We start from the raw sequence: 21244 nt of genomic DNA, 5'->3' as shown, positions 1-21244 counted from the left end.
AATCTTATTATACAATTTTATTTATTAACACATAGTTTTACTATTTAATAAGAAATTCAAAACTTAAAACATGCACATTCATACAATTTTATTTATTAACACATAGTTTTATTATTTAATAAGAAATTCAAAACTTAAAACATGTACGTTCACGTGCACAGCATGTGCATTATACTAGTATTAGTAAAAGGGGTTCACTTAGCCTATGAAAATAAGAAATACAAAATAAACTTCCTATTTTCTCACATCCAAAATAAACTCAATGAGCAACCGTCATTTCAAGATGTTCTCTTACAAACTAGTTCTACAGCAGAACATGAAAGTATACACACATCAAGAAATAAGCAATAACAGCGGCCACAGGTGATAAATGAAAGTGCCTAAGAGAATAGTACTAATGTCACAACATATTACAAACGCTCGATTGAATCATCTCAACTCATAACAAGTAACTAACTCGAGCAGGAACTCATACATCCACCTTTCTAGTAAGTAAAACTAAAATATTGAAGACCAACATAACTTGATGACGGAACAGAAAATAGAACAAAAGTAAATATATTTTTGACATATATTTTCAGTGTAATCGTGTAAGCTCCTCAACTCTCCTGCAGAGCTCCTCAACAGGAACATCCATGGTCTTAGAGATCTCCTCCATCTTCACGCGGCTAAGATCAAGGAAAGATTCAATAAGATCCCCATCCAAGAAATTTCTAGCATCAGAAGTTTTCTTCTCATTATTAAATGATCTCCATTGCTCATGAATTAAGCCTCCAACTCCCTTAATAACCTTATTAAGGCATCCCTGGAGCTTTTCCAGAAAAATGTAATGGTCATGAGAAAGAGAAGCAATAACCCCAATAACCCCATTAACGGTGCCAAATATAACGGTGGGGATTTGGCCGATCTCAGAGTCTGGGAGCCTCATAACAAGGGAGCCATGCCTGAAACAGTTAACAAACTCACCAAGGTGGTATTCACCGACCACCTCGAGCCTACCACGCTCCTCGTCAGTAGCTCCGTCGCTGTTTCTTCGAACTGTGAAGAGATTGAAGTTGTTCTCTGCACCGAGGTAAATGTCATCGTTGAGAATCTCAATGGCGGTCATCCAGTTTGCGTTATAATCACGGGCGCGCTCTTCAATGGCACCTTCTTCATGCTGAAAGATAATTTTTTTACAGGAGTACGTATAAGTAAACTTTTCTCATAGCTAAGCTAGTAGAATTTATATGAAATATTTTAAATTCTATCCATCGAGTGGATTGATTGGTGTATCACACATATAATTTCAGCTTTATGAGGTAATTAAACGTAATATTTCATGGACAGGCGAAAATTGTTTGTATGTCGAATATATCAAACTGATCACTGCACAATGTTTTTAACTTTATTGTGATGCTAAGTAATGGTGGAGAATGCTAGCATACCTTATATATCAAAAGAGAGATTGATTTCATCAAATCGCCAACTACAATAAAGTCTCCACGTGTTTGAACATACAAAGCGAGTATATGACCATGATGCCCACACTCTGACTGCAGCTCTCGTGATCCATCCTCTCGAAGCATCCACTTGTATAATTGAATCTTTTGATTGATAGCAACCAGTAATTTCCCATTGAAGGCATTGAGAGAGTAAACAGCTCCTTTGGTTTCCTTTTCAGTAATTAATTGTAGCTTCCCATCTTCAACTGCAAAAACAAGAATACGCCCCTGCAAGAAGACAAACCATATGATATCCATCTTAAAATAATAAATAAAAGCCATCTTTAAGTACTCATAAATATCAGTACATCACCACGAATCAGAATTCATGCTTACACCCTACGATTGCTTCTTCCTACGAGTGCACTTATTACGATCTAAATAATATTAAAAAAATAACTCAACAAACGAATGTGGGATATAGATAAAGGTGGTTACAAAATTACAACACATTTTCTGTTTGTGGCTAAATTAACCTACAATCTCTACTACTATCATAATGAATCTTACCCAAAAATTGGGATAGTTAGGTTCCTAAAAACAATATGACTTGGACATAGAAAAGGACGAGATCATTTAAGAGATACTGGACTCTCGAAACAAGAAATAACATATTATTCACAACATCAAATATAAGAATCAAGCTAGAAATACACTTTGGATACCGACTGAAAACAAGAAGAATCTCTGTTCAAGTCGGTTGGTGTTTCACTAAGTGTTATGCCAGCTGTTTGTTGCCTAAGATATAAACTATAAACTCTCACCTATGAATATTAGTGTGCCAATGTGAGAAGGTGGAAACTAAAGCCATTCACATATATCCAAACATCAACAAGGATATAAACAAAGCTCCCAATTGCGGATGTTGGGCTTTGGTACCTGGGCAGATCCCATGTCGGATAGACGACGTCAAGCAACATGTTGGGACATTTAAGTAGATAGTGAACATTAAATATAAGCTTATTTGAAGAAGGAATATCCAATAGACCAAACAAACAATGCAAACATGTATCTGGACAAAAAACATTGTAAATTATAAGCAATGGACACAGAAACACAAAAAGGAATGAATTTACGAACGCTACATCATTATAATTCACAAGCAAACCAGAACGTTGGAGATATATTTTGACAATACATCAGGTAAAACACACCATTAGCAGTGCTGCAAGATATATCAGCCTTCATATTGTAACTTATAAGCAATGAACATGTGAAATGAATAGATGAAAATGGATATTCACTAAATTATTATGGTTCACAAGCATCTTGGAGATATGTTCCAGAGTCAGATCAAACCCAACACGTCAGGAAATTTGGGTAAAAAACTGTTGTAGGTTGTATAGATTTTATCTACCTTCATACTGTAGCATGTATTTTAAAAAGGTTCCTCAATCAATACATCAGGACATATTGCACACATTTAAAACAGTCATATAAACCTTTACACCAGATGGAAAATTGGAAAGGTCCCTACTAGGAAAAAATGTAACATGAGAAATTCGTGGTTTCTCTCTACAATGAGATTCTTGTCTTTCTCTCTCAAGTTGACATCCTGAGTTTCTAAAGCATTCAAATAATTTAAACGTTGCAACTCAGTATGTAAAGCATAATGCAATATTTATACTATATAGTATATAAACAATATGTGATATTTTGACAAACAGTATGCAAATAATAAAAAATTACTGATACGCACTACATTGCCCCACAATCCCAAAAAGTATAAGCAAAAAGGGGGACAATGATAGCAAAACAGAGAGGGAGAGTTCAGTATTTATACTATATATGCAAACATGTGATATTTTGACAAACAATATGCGAATAATAAAAAGATACTGAGACACTAAGTTGTGTCGCCATCTCAAGAAATATAAGCAGAAAAGGAATGATAGCAAAACAATGAGGATTAGGCCTTACTTTGGTGGGTTCATTTTCTTCAGGCAGAACATAGGCAGTTCCAACACAATAATAGACATTGTTGTCATCTGAGAAGGAACAACTAATGATAGAGCAACCATTTTCATAAGTGTCCAACTGATAGATTGATTTGAACTCAAAAGTTTGATCATCTAACAACCGAACAAAATGTGTTTCACTTTCCTCTGTGCTGGTATGACAGTTTTTATAACTACAGATCGCGAAAGTCCGAGACTGCTCCTGATGGCAGATACGCCGTGCATGTTCTCCCAGAGGGATTGAGCGAATATGAAGCTTCTGAATGTCATCAATAGTTCCAATTGAAAGTTCACCCTCTTTGGCTATTGCAAGGCTGTTACAATCAGATTGCAATAAGTTAATATTAAATCAGTGTTGTCAATGCGCGAGGCGCAATACAGAGCACAAAGTATCTTCACGCGCACATGCGCAAGGTGCAACACGACGCGCGCGCCCCAGTGATGTGAGATGCACACCGCACATATAATTTTGCAAGATAAATAATCAAGCACGAAAGAACATGCATAGGAGTTCACATAAAAAATATGTAATAACTTACTACCAAATCATGATATAAGGTCTTAGTATCTGATGCCAACACATCCAACGTAGCAGTAAAGTTCATACTTTTTCAAATCAAGCTTCAAATCAAGATTAATATACAAACAAAATCAAATAGTAAGCGAGGACTGCTTAGGGTCCTCAATTGAAGGCTACCAAAAAGGTTTACTAGATTTATTTTGTTTCTTGGGACATGATTTATTGAGTATAATGAAATGTTAACGATAAAAAATATACGAGCTTACGTACTCCATACCCCCTATGCAAAGTCAAAATGCTTGCAAGGCGTCAAAGGAACATAGCTTCAAAAAAGTACTTGAAAGGTAGTATTTACGAAAACAAAAAAAAAACTAATGAGAAGAACCTCATCACCATGAAAAATGAGATCATTACTGTATAACTGTCAAATAAGCTGCAATGATGCAATAGAACAATCTATAACACAGGGGTACTCAGCATATATACAGGTTAAGCAAACAAAGAGTAAGTGAGAAAAAAAATGATGAGAGACTAGAAATTTCAACATTGTTTTCTATAAATGAAGCAAGAAATCACCTGTCTGGGTAAGCAGCAGAGTTAAAAGGGCACATATGGCTAACTTCTCTCAGATTCACATTACTGTAAAGTAACTTCTTATTGCTACTGTATATCACGGTTGGCCTATCTGATGCAGCAAAAACATGGGTGGTATCCTTTGAAGAAAATGTACGTAGTGTAATTGGTTGCGTCCCAAGAGATACTTTCTTCCTATCTGACAGTTCACCAGTGTTCATATTCAAGAGAAAGTTGAACAGGTGTCCATCTCCAAGGGCACATAACAAGTATGATACCTAAAATATAAACAGAACACACAAATAACCAAGATGATGAAATATATCAGTAAAGTCTAATCTAAGAGGCATAACAGATAAGACCCACTGCACTTCAACATACTCCTTCAAATTTGCATAGAAGGACGGAACGAGGTATAATTTCTCCACCCAGATTTTCCTTTGTGATCATATCCAAGCCCGGTAGTGAATATATCCTGGCGCTTATATCAGTCCACATCCCAACTGCTGCTAATGAACTATAGCAAGAATTTTCCCCAATTGGATTTATGTCGAGACATGATATCTCATATTCTAGCTGTATATGCTTTACTTCAGTCAATTTAGCATTCCCAATTTCAAGGTAAACAAGATGTCCACCTCCTGTAGCCAAGAGAACCTGTGGTTCACACAATGTAACAAGATCTCAGTCATTAAATCTTCTCTGTAACTGCCATGTAGGAAGAGAACATCAATATATAATCGAGATAAACAAACAGCAGGGTCCAAAAATGAGTGCTCTTGATTTCACTGTGTGATAATTGTTGAATACGGAACGTACAACAAACAGAAATGACAACGTTGCATGAGTACCCATGCTAAAAGAGCAAATGAAATTTGATGCGTCTCCACACGAAGGTGAAACCAATTAATTGTCATTTATCACTGCATATTTACTCTATTTTTTGCATGTGGTAGTTGAAACATATTTGTACCATCTTTCACCTTCTTGGCCAGGAACCTATTATGATGATCAAATGTCGAAACTGTCACGTGTTGCATGTGCTTACACACTAAGCTTAGGCCAATTAGTGTGCTCATACTAAATGTTACAATATGGTGAAAGTTTGAATAAATTTAATAGTTATTGTCGTCTACACACAAGGTGATACTGCCTGCAGTTGACAATTTCAACACAAAATTGATTAATAAGGCCGATCTGACTAAGTATCTGGAAGTTGAAGATATCTTTAAGCTGCCTTGCACTCGGCCACTCGCAAATGTCAGTTAAAAAAAAACACCTGTAGTGCAACATGGAAGTGCACATTTGATATCCCATTTTCTTTTCATTATGCTAACGTCATCATAATTATCTAATCCAATACCTATAGTGAAAGTTAAAATAATCTTTGCACATTAAGTACCTCACCCCTCCCTTTTTTAAAGGCCGAATTAACACAAAGCTAAAAAATGGTAACAAAATGTTAGTCACATTGCTTACACAATTTTTTGTAGAGAACAGATCATTTAACCAAGAAATAAGGTTATGGCAGACAACTATCCCTACATCGTGCGTATTTTTACCAAAACGAGATATTAGTTTTTCTGACAGCCTGTTCTCACTAATCTGCTGAGCACATCAAGTGTGTGCTTCTTGTTGTTTGAAATGTCAATGCACAAGGTCTCAATTCTATGTTGTGTGATACTTTAGACTACTTCTATTACGAAACCGTACCTGTACCCGTACCCGACACGTCCTGTACCCAACACTTCTTGGACACTCCTTATATATACATATATTTATCTAAATGCGTACTCAATTATACAATAACATGATTTAATTTAGAACATTAGTCATACACTTCTTGGACGTATATCCCACACTTCTCACATCCACTTTGGAAACTTGTTGGACAAGGGTTAGGTTTCTTTCAGTTAAGAACAACAACTTCAAAGGGTCATTATCTAGCTCAGAACTATGATTTTCAGCCCACGCGTTTCAGTTGTCCCCGCACCCTATCTTTGACAAATTTTCCATGTCCTGTACCTGTATCAGCACCAGTATGCATGCAACTTATGTGAATATCTTTAAATTCTACAATTCAGATTTCCCAATAACTTTGTCTCACAAAGTAATTATAACATTTTTATCAATCAAATTAGAGCCATACACTTTCAATTTTAGTCAAGTTTCGAAAAGATCAAGCTACTAAAAATCCATACAGCATCTGTACTTCTATACTCAAATTATAAATGAAAAAAGTAATGGAAAAAGTTAGCAATGAACCTGGCTAGCATTTGCAGTTGCAACGTTGACAGAAAATCCAGAAGGAGCAGTCCACTCATCTAACAGCTCCCGAGATGTCGAACTGACTAATCGAACAGAGCTTGCAGTTACCTGTCACTAGCAGCTGCTTATTAAAAAGCATTAAACTAGAATTTGTAGATATTAAATTCTCTCCTTTAACTATACTGAGTCAAGCAGTTGATTCAAAAATTATTGCCTTTTAATTGGAAACAACATGCATGGGTAGGGCTCAGCTGTTCCAGCACACCAAGCTAACATATTACCACCTAATAGGTGATCTCGACATCTAATCTTGGTTCCACTTATGAAGTGTGTAATGGGTAAAAGAATTATGTAATTCAAAATTTCTAAGCAAGCGCCCCCAAAAAAAAAAAAAAAAAAACACCAAACCCACCAATTTTCCTGTTCTTAATTACAGTTTGTTTTCCAATGCATTTGTACAAAGCAAATATTGGTCCCTTACTGCTAAACTTGCCTTACTGCATAGTTGTTAATACACATATGATAAGATTGTCATTTGTTTTCCGAAGCATTTCTACAAACCAAATACAGGTCCCGTACAGCTAAACTTGCTTTACTCCATAGTTGTTAATGCTTTACGTTAGGCAAGATGTATCATATGATACAATAAAACATTAAAGAAAAACACTAGCTGCATGACAGGATTAGTCGGGTGAAAATATTGTGATTTGTTTAGTTTATTGCATGACAGATACGCCCCACACACCAGGCAGTATATCTATACCAGCTTTTGACTTGGATTATTGGCTTTTATTCAAGTTCTGAATTGAGTATTCACTTCACAATTATAACTTGCTAGACATCCAACAGGTCAGGGTTTATTTTACATCAATTCCCTCAATTGGTTCGATCTCAAATTTCTTTGCCTTAATCATCCATTCTCTCAGCTTTACGCTAAACATCAAACAGGCTATCGCCAATCCTTTTAGAACTTTGTCGACACTGACCAACAGGCCATCACATTATTACTGAGTTTTGAGGAAGCCTCCTGAACACTTACCTGAGACTCAAAAAGACGTACGACAACCTTTGTACAGCATTATTGACCCTCACTAAGGCTCACAGAGCCCTGCTGAAGCCTCCTCAAGTTTACCTGAAGTCTCATTACCTTGTCTGACATCTCTCACCCTCCTAAAGCCATGCTAACCTCCAGTGATGTTTTCGACCCCTCAACCAACCAACACCCCCTATCAGGCTTCTTCTGATCTCTAGTTGTTGATCATTATCACATTTTTAGATAGTTTAAATATAAGCATGTGATAACAGATAAGATATAGGAATTTGATTGGTTAATTGTTTAATTAGTGCTAAGCATTTGATTAGGGGTAGATTCCTAAAACATGTGAGAAGGTGTATATTACTAACTCGGTATCTTAACCATAATCATAATTCATAAATTAATATTTAGATCATAGCCTCTAAATTTACTTTAATTTACTTTTGTTCTCGTTGTGTTTACGCTTCTTGATAACGATAAGGGAACGACCAATCTCCTTCTTTTAAGGAGTTTGTTTTATTATTTGTTTCCATATAGAATTTGAAATCGGGAAAAATAAAACAAAGGAGCGCCAGTTACCTCATATCATATGGAAGCATTGTCAACGTGTACAGGAACAGTTAAGATGTAATTACTGAGAGAACTCATATAAGCTTGAATGAAGAATCATTTGGCTGGAACGTAGCAAAATGTCAAGACTATGGCCATAATATATGAATGATGTTAGATAACTGTTCCTAGGTTTGTTAAAGAAAAAGAATGATCATGATTGTATTGAAGAATGGATATAATTGCGGTAAAACACAAGTGCTAATATGGGAACTTTGGTGTTCATCCACTAAGGGAGGAGCAAAAGTTGGAAAACTGAGACTAAAAAAGCCAGTGAGGCATGAAGGGTAGGAATGTCAAATCAATCTATTTGCCATTTTTGGTGAGAAAATGCTCCTTCTGCCCTAACCATGCAGAAGAATGTCTTTTTTCTCTATCTATATCATTCATTTGCAACCAGTGAATGCACATGCGTGTTAATCAGCGGGCCAACAAACCATACTCCGATTATCAATTTTGAAGTAACGAGTCAGTTTTGAGAATGTAGTTTCATCCAGAAAAACATTAGCTAGTGACCAACCTGGACAAGCTGATCATTGATAGCATTTTGGCAAAATAAAGTCTGGGCTTGAGAATAAAAGCCTTCAATTTCAGTTTCTTCTAACTCATCTTCCATATTCATTGCCAGAAAGCGTGTCTCACTGATAAAGCTCACTACCAGGAAAGTATCATGTGGATCATCAGTGGAAGAACGTAATGACCACAAGCCTTTGATGCCTTGAAGTTCTACAGATGCCTAAAATAGATGAATAAACTGTCATTAAAAATTAAACGTTAAAAAGACACTTACACGTACATTAATATAAAATAAAATGCTGTTATGATAGACACAAACCTGTTCGTTGATCCCGATGCCATTTCGAACAACACGAAGTGAACCGTCTTTATATGCCCCCGAGCAAGTGACCACCTGACCTTGACCTTGCCTTTCAAGGTCAACAACACAAAAATCAACAATAGGCCCTAGGTTAACATATCTTTCAAGGGCTTCAACATATGAACCATTTGCATCAGGTTGCAAATTCAGTTTTACGAGCTGCACCAAGGAAGGATAAATGTTCAACTTAATGAAACAAATATAGAAACCACTGAAGAAGAAAACGGTAAATGACAGTAGAATACCAAACATTAGGTTGAATTTTCAACAAGTAAAATTCCTTTACAAGATAAATTACTCATAATCCAACTGCAATAAACTAGCCAGGGCTAGCAGGAAAAAGAATCACAGTCATGCCAGAATTGGGTACGGGAAAAAACGTTTCTTAGAATAGTCATCAGCAAACTAGAAAAACATAGTAGTAAATAACAAGACAACAGATGCAAGTTGACATAGATACTGGAAAAGCTGCAAACCCCTGTGAAACTGCAACTGATTGCAAGACAAGCACGGGAACGAACAAGCAAAGAGCAATAGTATTCATCCTCATCAAATTACCTGTGAATCTCCATAGCTTGAACCAACATATACCACTGCATTATCAAGATAAGATATTGTGGATGCCACAGATGTCTCCCCTAAATGCTCAATTTTGAGTCCAGTTACCCTATAGCATGTTTAAAAAAATTGCCTGATTAACAGCTTGGAGATGAATACAAAGTTGACGTTTTGTCGGTCATTGCTGTTCTAAAAGAAACCAGTTCAAGTCACATAATTGCAAACAGTTAAATGTCCACCTTTCTTTTTCATGAGTGATAACAAGCAAATGCAGAAGTCCTGTATTATCACTGAGCAAGTACCGAGAACCATCTGCATCAACCCTCCCATAGGCTCTTGTAATGGACTGATGGAACATAAAGTGGATTAAATGCAAGTCAAAACATGAATCAACGGTAGATGAAGGAAGAAAAACATAGAAACAGATGCTAACTACGACTGAAAGTGAGAATACATGCTTAAATGTATGTGTGAATATGGAAGTGTGTGTGTATGTGTGCATAACAGGGACATGTTGGACTGAAAAACTCCATATTTGCATGGCGGATATCAGCGATATATCGGAGATATTCAATAAATGTTGGGTGTCATATTGGATAGTTTGTGTATTCATACTTGATGCACCATAGAATGGAGGTGAGAAAATTTGTATCTTTTCCAATACTTTTGTAAAAGATTGGCCTGAATTGAACCCTAAATCTTATTTCCGGTTATTTACATATGTAGATTTTTGTTAGGGTTTAGACCTCAACTGAACCATAAATCCAAATCGATCTCTAAAACAAATAAACATCCAAATCCACATTGCAATATTTCAGCCGTTTTTTTAGGCTGAAATATCACATGATGTGTAAGGAAAACTACGATATGTCGCCCAAAAATTGTCAAAAGTGGTAAAGGATATTAAGACAATATTGTCTTGTGCCAAGCTTAATAAAAGAATATATTAGCCATATAGGAGATATTTAGCCCAAATATTGCAAAAAGTGGCAAAGAATATTAAGACCATCATTTTGCAGCAAGCCTTATAAAAGAATACATCAGCCAATATATCGGGGATATTTAAAACAATGTGTTTATGCGCACAGGTTTATGTTTATGTGTACATGCGTTTGTGTTCTATATGCATGTCTATGCATATGTGCATCTCTATGTCCATTTCGGTGGATGTGCCTACGGCCGCAGCTAATCAGGGTACACCTACTGGTTTGATCGGTATAGCTTTGAATGAATTTGCACTGCAATAGACAATAGTCTCCTCCCCAATAATAATAACACCACCAAGAGGCATAGGGACAGGAATCAGCAGCCCAGCTCCATTATCAAGATTATTCTGTGACCATGGGCCCTCAACAAAGTCTTTCTCCTTGAGACCAACCTCATATGTTTTGACATGTCGAGCATCTTTATTATCCTGTAGCAGCAAAAGCATAAGAAAACATTATTTTGGCTTTGTAGTCACTTCCACTTGACAGAAAGACGGCATACTTTAAAATAGACTTAGATAATCACAGATAAAGGATAAAAAAGAAGTATAGCATGTGCATTAAAAGTTTAGTCCCAGATTAGATTGCATGATGGTATTTCAAGAAAGAAACACCAGGTTACAAGAGAAAACTATACAAATGAAAGAAGAATGTCCCAACTAAATATGCATGATTTAGAAACCTACAATAATGAAACGGGGGACAACTGAGATGAACTTTGTTTAGCTTGAGCATTATCTCCCCCAACCTTATTAGGACCTATGAAGCACGGACACGGACACGGCGACACGGACACGGCAAAACCCAAAAAAATAGGACACGGCGACACGGTTAGATTTTTTTTAATATTATTATTATATATAGATCAATATTGAATTAAATTCCTATTACATTTTCATATTCTTTGTTATGTAAAGTGGAGATTATAAATAAGAAACTAAAGGAAAATGTGTATTGCAGGAATGAATTAAGACGTCGGGATGACAATGATCTCTTGGAGAATTGAAGACAATAATGTTAAAGAAGACAAGAAAGAGAAGATGAATATATAGAAAACTAGATCAATTTTTTATGTTATATTATTATGTAACATCGGCTTGTATAATCAATGACAAATGTAAGTTATGTAATTGATTTGAAGATAATACCAAATTTTAATTTTCATTACTTTCATCTTGAGTATATCAAAATACAAGAGAATAAAATTCAAGTTGCAACTAGTTCCATGGCTACAAAATACTAAGTTACTAACATTGCAAAAATTACAACCAAAAGTGTATCTTAAAAATAAAGTTCTCAAGTTAAAACATCAAAAGATCATTCTATGGTTTCAACTCCTTCATCCTCCTCAATCACAACGGCCTCCATCGTGGGCTCGTCAAGAGAAAGGGCGGCAACATCTAAAATACCGGCACCTTAAAATGAGTCAAAGGCATCTCCACCAACATCCCACATTCTTGATTCCCCTTCCATATACTCTTCTGAACTTCGAGAAAGTAACCGAGGGTTGGTGTGAACATAAACAAGATCCCCCGCACGTGCTGGGGTTAGCTTGTTCATCTTTAAGGAGTGAATGAAACCATACGTACTCCAATTCCGTTCACAACAAGAAGAGGAACAAGGTTGGCCTAGAAGCTTTACGGCCAATGATTGCAAATTTGGAGTACTTGCACCATAAAGAAGCCACCATGACTTAGGATCCATATGTGCTCTATCGAAAAGAGAATCCGGATCACTAAAAGCCTCCAAAGCCCCCACAAACTTAGCATATTCCAAGTTCACCGCCCGTCGTTCATCGGGTTTAGAATAGTATCTTCTTAAGCACTTTGCTCTTTCTGTAGAGATCTCAAGATCTTGATTTGGAACTTGCCGATTGACGTTCTCATTGAGCCATGTGGAATGATAGTACTTATGTTCGTTAATAACATGAATTAGCCCACAAGGTATTAAGTAATAGAAATATTCGCATTAAAGAGTGAAATGTGAAATATTACCTTGGAACTAAAGAGTGTGCCAAGCACTGAAGCGGGGTGTTGCTATTGTTCCATCGATCCACCAAGATCTTGTGAACCACCTCATAAAAATGAGATTCATCGTTATCCCTTTTACCCTCATGCCTATAAATAGCTTGCTTCACCTTCTCAATCATCATTGTATCCCACATATCATACACCAAATGAAGACATGGTGTATCGGTGTCGGTGACCCTTATCATTTCATAGATTAGGCCAGTGAAGTCAAGAATAAAATCTATCTTGTTCCACCACAAATCATCGAGGATTTTCTCTTTCACAAATTGAGTTTTTCCCACATCATATTCTCTATACAAGCTCCATCGATCACTAAGGACCATGTCTTGGAGACCTCTCTTGACGACCTTAAACCTCTTCAATATAATAATCCACAAGGCAAATCTTGTGTCGGCAATCAATAGGAGCTTCATCTTGGAATAATCATTAAACATGGAAAGCCGCATAGAGTGATTCATGATAAAGTTCTTCATAAACAATGCATCATCGGTGATCTCTATAATCCAATGTAATTATGCATAAGCAATGGCATTTGATTCTGTGTTCTTAGCCGCATAAATATTCTTGATAGCAAGATTGAGTGTATGGACTACACAAGGAATCCAAAATATGTGAGGTCAGGTGCCCTCCACAAACCCTCCCGCGGCTTTGCATGTCGAAGCATTATCGGTTATGATTTGGATGATATTTTTCGGTCTCACCTCTGTGATGCACTTTTCTAGTTGTGCTTGGATAAAATACTTATTCTTGACTTCTCCCTCGGCATTTACGACATTCAAGAACATTGGCTTACCCTCACATACAGTCATAAAATTAATGATGGGCCTCCTTTGTGCATCCGCCCACCCATCACTACAAATGGAGACCCTTTTCTGTTGCCATGTGCCCCTGATGAGCTCCATTAACCTCTCTACGTGAGTTTTCTCACGTTGTAAGATAGTGGTCCTTATGGAATTGTAACTGAGAGGCTTGTAGCCAGAGATTGGATTGCTTGTGACATATGCAAAAACATTGGCATAATATGGATTCCTTGTCAAGTTGAAGGACAATCCCCCGGTGTAGAACATCCTACCAATCAATGCATCCAATTCCTCCCTTGCTCCTATATTGAATACTTGTTCCACGGTATTAGGCCCCCTCCTCCTCCTAGATTCACCTGCACCAATCGGCATGCTTGCACTTGCACCTATACCGATCATACTTGCAGTCGAAGATATAGGCAAAACTGACATCTTAAGCTTAGAAGCCCTCAACCTCGCCTCAGCTTGATCCAACGTCCTTTGAAACTCCCTTAGGTTTTCGGATGTTGACTTGGAACACATCTTAATTCCAGTCCCGCTTATCCTCAAGAGGTGATTTTTAACTCTTGAGTGTGAACCGGTAAAATCCTCTTTGTAATAATTACATCTCCATCTCTAATTTCCTCATGCCGTTCCCCCCATTTTCTCCAATTTGGTAACATATTTTCAAAGCGGACATTTGTCATCTTGTACTCCACTACCACTAGAACTCCTGTCTCGTTCCATTTCTGTAAAATACAATAGCAATAATAATAAATTAAAAAATTAATAATAGTAAAACAGTAACTAAAATCATAATTAACAGTAAATTAAAAAATGAAACCCTAATTAATTAACTAATTAATTAACAGTAACAGTATGAATCTTAGTTCTAATTTATATATTATTCTAGCATTTTTATGTTATTCTCATATTTTTATACAGTAAAAACGAAAATAATAACAGAGAATTAAAATTAAAAACAATAACAGTAAAGAGAGAGAGAATCGGATCGAGAGATAAAAGAGAGAGAATGAGAGAATGAGAGAGAGAATCAAAGAGAACGATAAAAGAGAGAGAATCAAAGAGAACGATAAAAGAGAGAGAATCAAAGAGAACGATAAAAGAGAGAGAATCAGAGAGAACGATAAGAGAGAGAGAGAGAGCGATCGGGGAGAGAGAGAGCGATCGGAGAGAGAGAACGTTCGGAGAGAGAGAGAGCGATCAGGGGGGAGAGAGCGCGTGATCGGGGAGAGAGAGAGCGATCAGAGAGAGAGAGGAGAGACTGACCGTGTCTTGGAGATGATCGACGACGACGAACCGTTGACGGGGATGATCGACGACGACAAGGACGAGACTGAGAGCTGGCGGTTGTCCTTCACTTCTTTGCAAGAGCCCTTTCGACGAGAATTCGGGTAAGTTCTAACAACTAGGGTTAGGGTTTGGGTTTCGGGTTTGGGTTTCAGATTTGGGTTTCGCCGTGACGCCCTCAACCTCGTCGTGTCCACCCCGTGTCTGCCGCGAGTCGGCGGAGTTGACCGTGTCGGCGCCGTTGACGACGTGTCTGACGGGTGTCGAACACGTGTTCGTCTTCGACAAGCGTCGGACACAGACTCGAGGGATGTTTGCAAGAGTTGGTGCTTCATAGATTAGGACCATGTCAGGAATCTTTCTCCCAAGAAACTCAAAGATCATCCAGTAAAAGACACTTCAAGACCTTCTCGAGAAAGATCTCTCACCAAGGTTCATATAAGAAAAAAGGCAATTTGTAACTATAATTGGTGTACCTCCAACTGCAAACAGCATAGCTAACAGCAAGAACAACTTAACAAAATGAGCAAAGTTCTTAAAACATCAGCTTTGACAAGGCAAAGGCCATGTTGTCTGGTCTAAGATTTACCCTTCCTATGAACATCAAATGCAAAGCTTCCTTATGTTCTGCAATTTTTTTAATGTCCTCTCTCCTGACTGACAACCAAACTGTAGTGGCTAACAGCTAAGATAGCAAACACAAAATTATTACTATTAACAATAAAAAATGACTAGCTGGGGAAAACTGAATCAGACTACAGAAGTGAAAGTGACCCCTACTTAAAGTTTAACTACATTGGCATGAACAATGAATTGCAAATACATAGCATCCACAGCCAAAATGGTTGAATGATGTGATGGTCAAGACCGGTCATGAATAAACATAGTAGGAATATCGCTCATCTTTTATTTGATGTGTATTTCCTTTTCCTTGCAGTTGTTGTACCATTATTTATTGGTATTCTTTTTCCCTTTTCTCTTCGTTTCCCATTTATTCATGTCATATCCCTCCTTTGCCCGTGTTTCGTGTAGCCATCCTTGCATACATGCATTTACATGTTACATGCATCTTACAAAAAAATGAGAGTCCGAAGCATGAGAATTCAACATCAGGCTATAAAGTGAGATCTGAGTCATTTACATGCGAAGATGGTGATTTTCAAACCAAAAATAACATTCTTCCATTATCACACTTATTGCTTCAAAATTTAGGCAAATGTAGTTTGAACAAACCTGATAAAGCACTGCAATTGTGGGTTTGGGACAACCATAAAGAAATTTGATATCCAAAACCTGAAGTTCTTCAAGCCTGCCGATAAGATATAAAAGATGTCAACTTCAAAGAACTATGATGAAGAAAACGTCACACTGGATGAAAAAGGGAACAAAAGGACACTTTGCAATAACGATACTTTGCTCCCTTTCCCAAGAATTAAAAATAAATAAACAAACAAGAATTGGAATATAAGTAGAATACTAATTGGAAACAAAAGCCACACTCATGCCGTACTATAAGACAGGCATGCAAGTTTATACATCCAAAAAAGTTTACACTTGGGCAAAGACAAAGCAAACTATTCAACATGCCTTAGTGAAAAAGGGAACAAACTGATTTTCCTTTCCAATTCTTTTTGGATATGACAAGTTGAACTTCTTTCAGCATTGCAACTCAAGACCTTAAACAACAAAAGCCACCTCCTTTGACTGCTATTATGTACTCACTCTAATGCTACCCAAAAATATTCAATTCACTAGTACCAAGGGATAAATGCCATAAATAACTTAGGCTATAGTTGTTAAGACATGCTAACCAACAACAGAACAAAACCAGCCAACATAAAAAACATTGCACAACCAACTTGGTGGGGGAAGCTGGTTAAACATGTCATGTCAATTTGTGACCTAAATCATTGATAATAGGAGTAGCTGGAGGAGCAAAGAATGAAATTGTTTAAAGAAAAGGATAAAAGCAAGACAAAAGCACATGATGAGCTCTCTTCAAATCAGTTCTTCATCTTTGCACCTATAATCTTTCTTTCTTTTTTATTCTCTTTCAACTTAAATTCCATGGGTCTAAAGATAGCATGTAATGAATAACCTCTCTTTGCATTTTCATGATATGAGTTGAACCTGTGGGAAATTACCCAGTTGGCTACGGGATTAGGTTTTTACAATTTTGTCGGTCAGCTTAGTCTCCGTCAAAATGAATTTTTCATGCTTGTATTAGGCTGGCACAAAGGTAAACCAGTACAAAACCCTCATTTTCTCACTATCAGTAAACTAAACGCAAAGAGAGTTCCTGCAAAAGATCTCCAACTGTCTTGTTTTCCTCCTTATGCAACCACGCATTTGGTTGTCTTTTACCAATACTGGGAAGTGGGACATGATGTTTTTGAAGCTAGTATCCCATATCCCATTCACAACATTTCTCACTTCCACCTGACCACGCCACCTATTCTAACTTTAAAAACGTATACATGCATCAAAGACATCTTAGTACCTGATATTGAATGCTTCCTTTAGTTGCCCTTTGTTATCAAACGGTATAACCTAATAAAACAAGAAAGACAGTCAGCTGCATAATATATGAACAATCGTCCAAGGTAACACACTACAATATAAGAACAGCTGTAAGCAAATAAATATACAGTGCAAGAAAAAAAATCTCTAAACATTCATCATAATTTTACTTACCTTGAAGAGACCATCATACAGGTGAAGACCAATCAACCTACAATCCGAAATTGAAACACCAGTGATAAAGAAACTTAAAAGAATTGAGACATGAACAGACATGAAAAATACAACACTTCCCAAAATGTTTGGAGGAACATACAGGAGCTGTGCACATGACATGCAGAACAAAACCTCTTGAAATACAAGCTACAATATATATGAGGGAGACATAACTGATTAAACATTAAAAATATTTATTCTATCTGGAGCTTATTGTCCCTAAGAACAAGTATAAAGACAAATTGAAGAGAACATAATATAGTCTGATGAGCTTTCCCTATGTACCAGCCTGTTTATATATTTTTTACTAGAGTCTGTTTATGAAGACAGATTTTTAGTCAGAGCGTGAATCCCCATTTGTCTGGCTGTAGGGTTGGAATACAAGCACATTATAATTCAAAAGGGATAGAGCTCTTTTCTAATTGTCCTCAATTGCAATGGACCTTATCTGGAGACACATCAAAGATGTTAAGCACAGCCAATATAATTGAAACCAGAAAAAATATCTATGTGGCCAAAATTCAAAGAACCACAAATCTGAAACTCGCTTTAGGAAACAAAAATAACCGTACAAACCTGTCCATTATCTGTTGGACGACCTATTCGATCAGATACATCTCCCATTGCTCTGCATACCAAAAATAAATTAACTCATAAGCATGATTATTGATAGCTTAATGGCTTCAACTAACTACATGAGCTTTAAAGATCGACCAAAACACCATCTGAATCTTCCTCATTTAAGTTTCACAGTATAGGCGATAGCAAGAGAGATTTATGATTGGAAAATGACTTAGGTTTGAAGCAAAAGGTAAGGAGAAATGGTGTCCCTAAAATGTAATAAGTAGAACATGATTATGACAAAGTTAATGTAAATACCAAGCACTAGTAGATACAGTTATCTAACAAAATCGTGCTGGAAAAGTATCCTGCATGTTAATCATGGAAATGATCACTGAAATTGAACTGAATACATAAACCATTCGTCAAAGATTTAAGAAACTGACTGAACAAGGGCCAAATGTAATTGAACGATCAGATGCTTATACTTGCATTTCACCCATATCTGGAAAATTTTCAATCAGAATGACAGCATCAACCAATTTGCAGGTGCAAGGTACATATAGTACTGAAACTTTAGGAAATTTGAAAGATAGAATCGTGTGCGATCAGAGGGGGGGGGAGGCAAAAAATGTATAGCATTATCATTTACTGCAAAAAATATTTTGAACGTACTATTTTACTTAGGAGAATTTCACATAAAATATAAAGAAAGCTTTTCTTGAGTGCAATCAGATAGATTTTTCTTAACAAATTCAATTATAACTCACATACCAAATTCTTTAAAAAAATATCGTTTGTCAGATTAAGTGCAGAAAAGAGATTAACCATGCCCAATGTTGCTGACAATCATCATATATGTTAGACTAAAAGAATAGCATGCTAGGTTAGTTACACCTAGGAAAAGTATATTAAAAAAAACTAATTATGCATATTTCATTGTTCTCTAACCTTGTAATGAGCTCTGACGCTTCTGCATCCCATTGAAGTACACAAAATTTGTATCTTTCTGTGGCAATAAATAGGAAATCTTGTTGTTCACCCTACAAAAGAAACAAGATAAGGAATAAGCTCCTTTAATACCAGAAACCATAACTCAACAGAAACTCAGTATAAGTATAGTACAGAAAGCATAAGCATAGACTACTCACATGAGGTCTAAAGAGTTCAAGAGTCGCAATTCTTCCATATATTGGAACATCCAGCATAGGCTGCAACATATACCCAGGATTATTTTTAAAAAAATAGAAAAAAATCGAGAAACAAAACATCAACAAGTATTAACACCTGATACTCAAGAATAATGTAAAACATATAACAAGCAACCGCAAGGAATCGATACAAAAGATGATAAAAGATACAGATTGATCAATCTCCTTAGCCGAAAGAACAGTATAATCAGTGCAATAAACAACTAACTGACCTTCAGAACAACGATAAACTTCCACCATCACAGCACATGTAAATTTGTTAGTGAAGACTAATGAATACTATACAACGATGCCTTAACTGGTCATTATATCATGGGGGGGAAAAATTTGAACCAAACAAAAGAGCTGGTTCTAATCCAAACCTACAGTAGATTCGGATTCTAAGATGTCAGAACTCAACAAAGACCGTCTTCCCCAAAAAAAATCAGTTCGAATAATATCATAAAAGTTAAATTTTTATGGATTTCGGCTAATGTTCTGATCAAATTCTAGGAGAAATCGGGTGTACTCAAAGCCTTCTAGGGTTTAATCTATTGTAAATTCTTGCATTACAGCAAAAAAAAAAAGAGCGAGCTTTACTGGTCGAAATCGATTTGTGGTTTCAAAATACCTGTAGGCCGTGGGGAGTGAGGTAATGAATCTCGATTCGAGTACATTTCCTGCAGATTATAAGAACGACAGGATCAGAGAGCGATTGAGACTGGAGCAAAACCCTAGAATCCCAAGCAAAACCCTAGAAAAGAGGGAGAGGGGAGGGGGGCGAACGCGATGATGAGGTTGAGCTCGTGAGGGGAGGTGAAGTTGCCGACGCAGGAGTGGGTGACGTTGGTGGGCTTGTGGGCCGTCACCACGTAGTTCCACATGCTCATCTTGTTTTCGCGGCAAGAAAGTACGGAGGGGGAGGAGGAAGAAGGCTGAGGAGAGGTGGAGATGGAGAGAGCGAGAGCGAGAGAGAGAGAGTGCCGCTGCCGGCCGATTTAGGGGGGGAAATGAGGGCGGGGGCGGAGAGACGAGCACGTGTGGGCCGGAGGCCCAAGAGGTGGACTTGTGAACGGACCCATGTAATTTCGGCATTTTTCCTCCTAATTGTTTGAATTATATTTACCATTTTATAGATATTTAATAAAAAATTAATGCTTTTTCAGGATTTGATGTTTAAAGAATAGAGTTTAATCAAATCGTATATTAGACTTATTTGGTTATCAAATATTTTTTTTCCACGTAAAAAATTCTAGAATACTGATGGGATTATAGGCTCTACATGTCATGTGCAAATCACAGGCCAATTTAGTATAGCCTTCATTAATGGTTCCTATTAGTTAGTGGGAAAAGGTTTTATGGATTAATCACACCAAAAACATCGATGATAGTGTTTTTGAATTTACCGAAACATTATCTAACGTGCAATCACAAAATTGAACAAAGAGCCAATTTCAAGGGGATATTCATACTAGGGTTAATTGCACTTATGGCCTGTTTGGATGGAGGGTAGAGAGGGGGAAGGGAAGGAAAATTTCATTTTAATCTTGTTTGGGAGTTTCATTTTGTAGGGTAGAGGAGGGGAATGGAGGGGAAATTTGGCCCAAATTCTTACACCCCAAATTGGGGTGTAATGGAGGGGAAGGGAAGGAAGGGGAAAAATTCCCCTTCCTTCCCTTCCCTAAGTAAACTCCCAAACACACCATTAGAAACCCTTTAGCCTCTCCTACTTTGAACTTATACATCCTCACTTGTTTATGACAGCATT

At 36.9% G+C, this 21244-nt stretch overlaps 1 protein-coding gene across 1 annotated transcript; it reads right to left on the bottom strand.

Moving 5' to 3' along the window:
• On the bottom strand, positions 255–20529 carry LOC109825984 (DNA damage-binding protein 1a). The gene is made up of 19 exons (XM_020392918.1): positions 20263–20529; positions 20108–20156; positions 19438–19497; positions 19238–19329; positions 18300–18353; positions 17684–17744; positions 17490–17539; positions 16223–16298; positions 11088–11297; positions 10123–10229; positions 9884–9992; positions 9284–9484; positions 8969–9184; positions 6801–6911; positions 4917–5192; positions 4539–4813; positions 3405–3756; positions 1428–1712; positions 255–1159 (listed from the first exon to the last, which is right to left on the bottom strand). Exons 1-19 carry the CDS (start codon positions 20364–20366, stop codon positions 578–580), a joined length of 3270 nt encoding a protein of 1089 aa, XP_020248507.1. The 5' UTR covers positions 20367–20529; the 3' UTR covers positions 255–577.

Source organism: Asparagus officinalis, chromosome 10 (assembly GCF_001876935.1).
Source record: "Asparagus officinalis chromosome 10, Aspof.V1, whole genome shotgun sequence".
Lineage (NCBI taxonomy): Eukaryota > Viridiplantae > Streptophyta > Magnoliopsida > Asparagales > Asparagaceae > Asparagus > Asparagus officinalis.
Note: the sequence above shows the minus strand (reverse complement) of the source record. Positions and strands in the feature narration are given on the sequence as shown.

Coding starts and splice junctions, on each gene's coding strand:
- LOC109825984 (XM_020392918.1), bottom strand. CDS start 20,366: ATGAGCATGTGGAACTACGTGGTGACGGCCCACAAGCCCACCAACGTC. Junction 19,498..20,107: donor TCACTCCCCACGGCCTACAG/GTATTTTGAAAC, acceptor TATATGTTGCAG/CCTATGCTGGATGTTCCAAT. Junction 9,485..9,883: donor CAAGCTATGGAGATTCACAG/GTAATTTGATGA, acceptor TCCTTGGTGCAG/CTCGTAAAACTGAATTTGCA.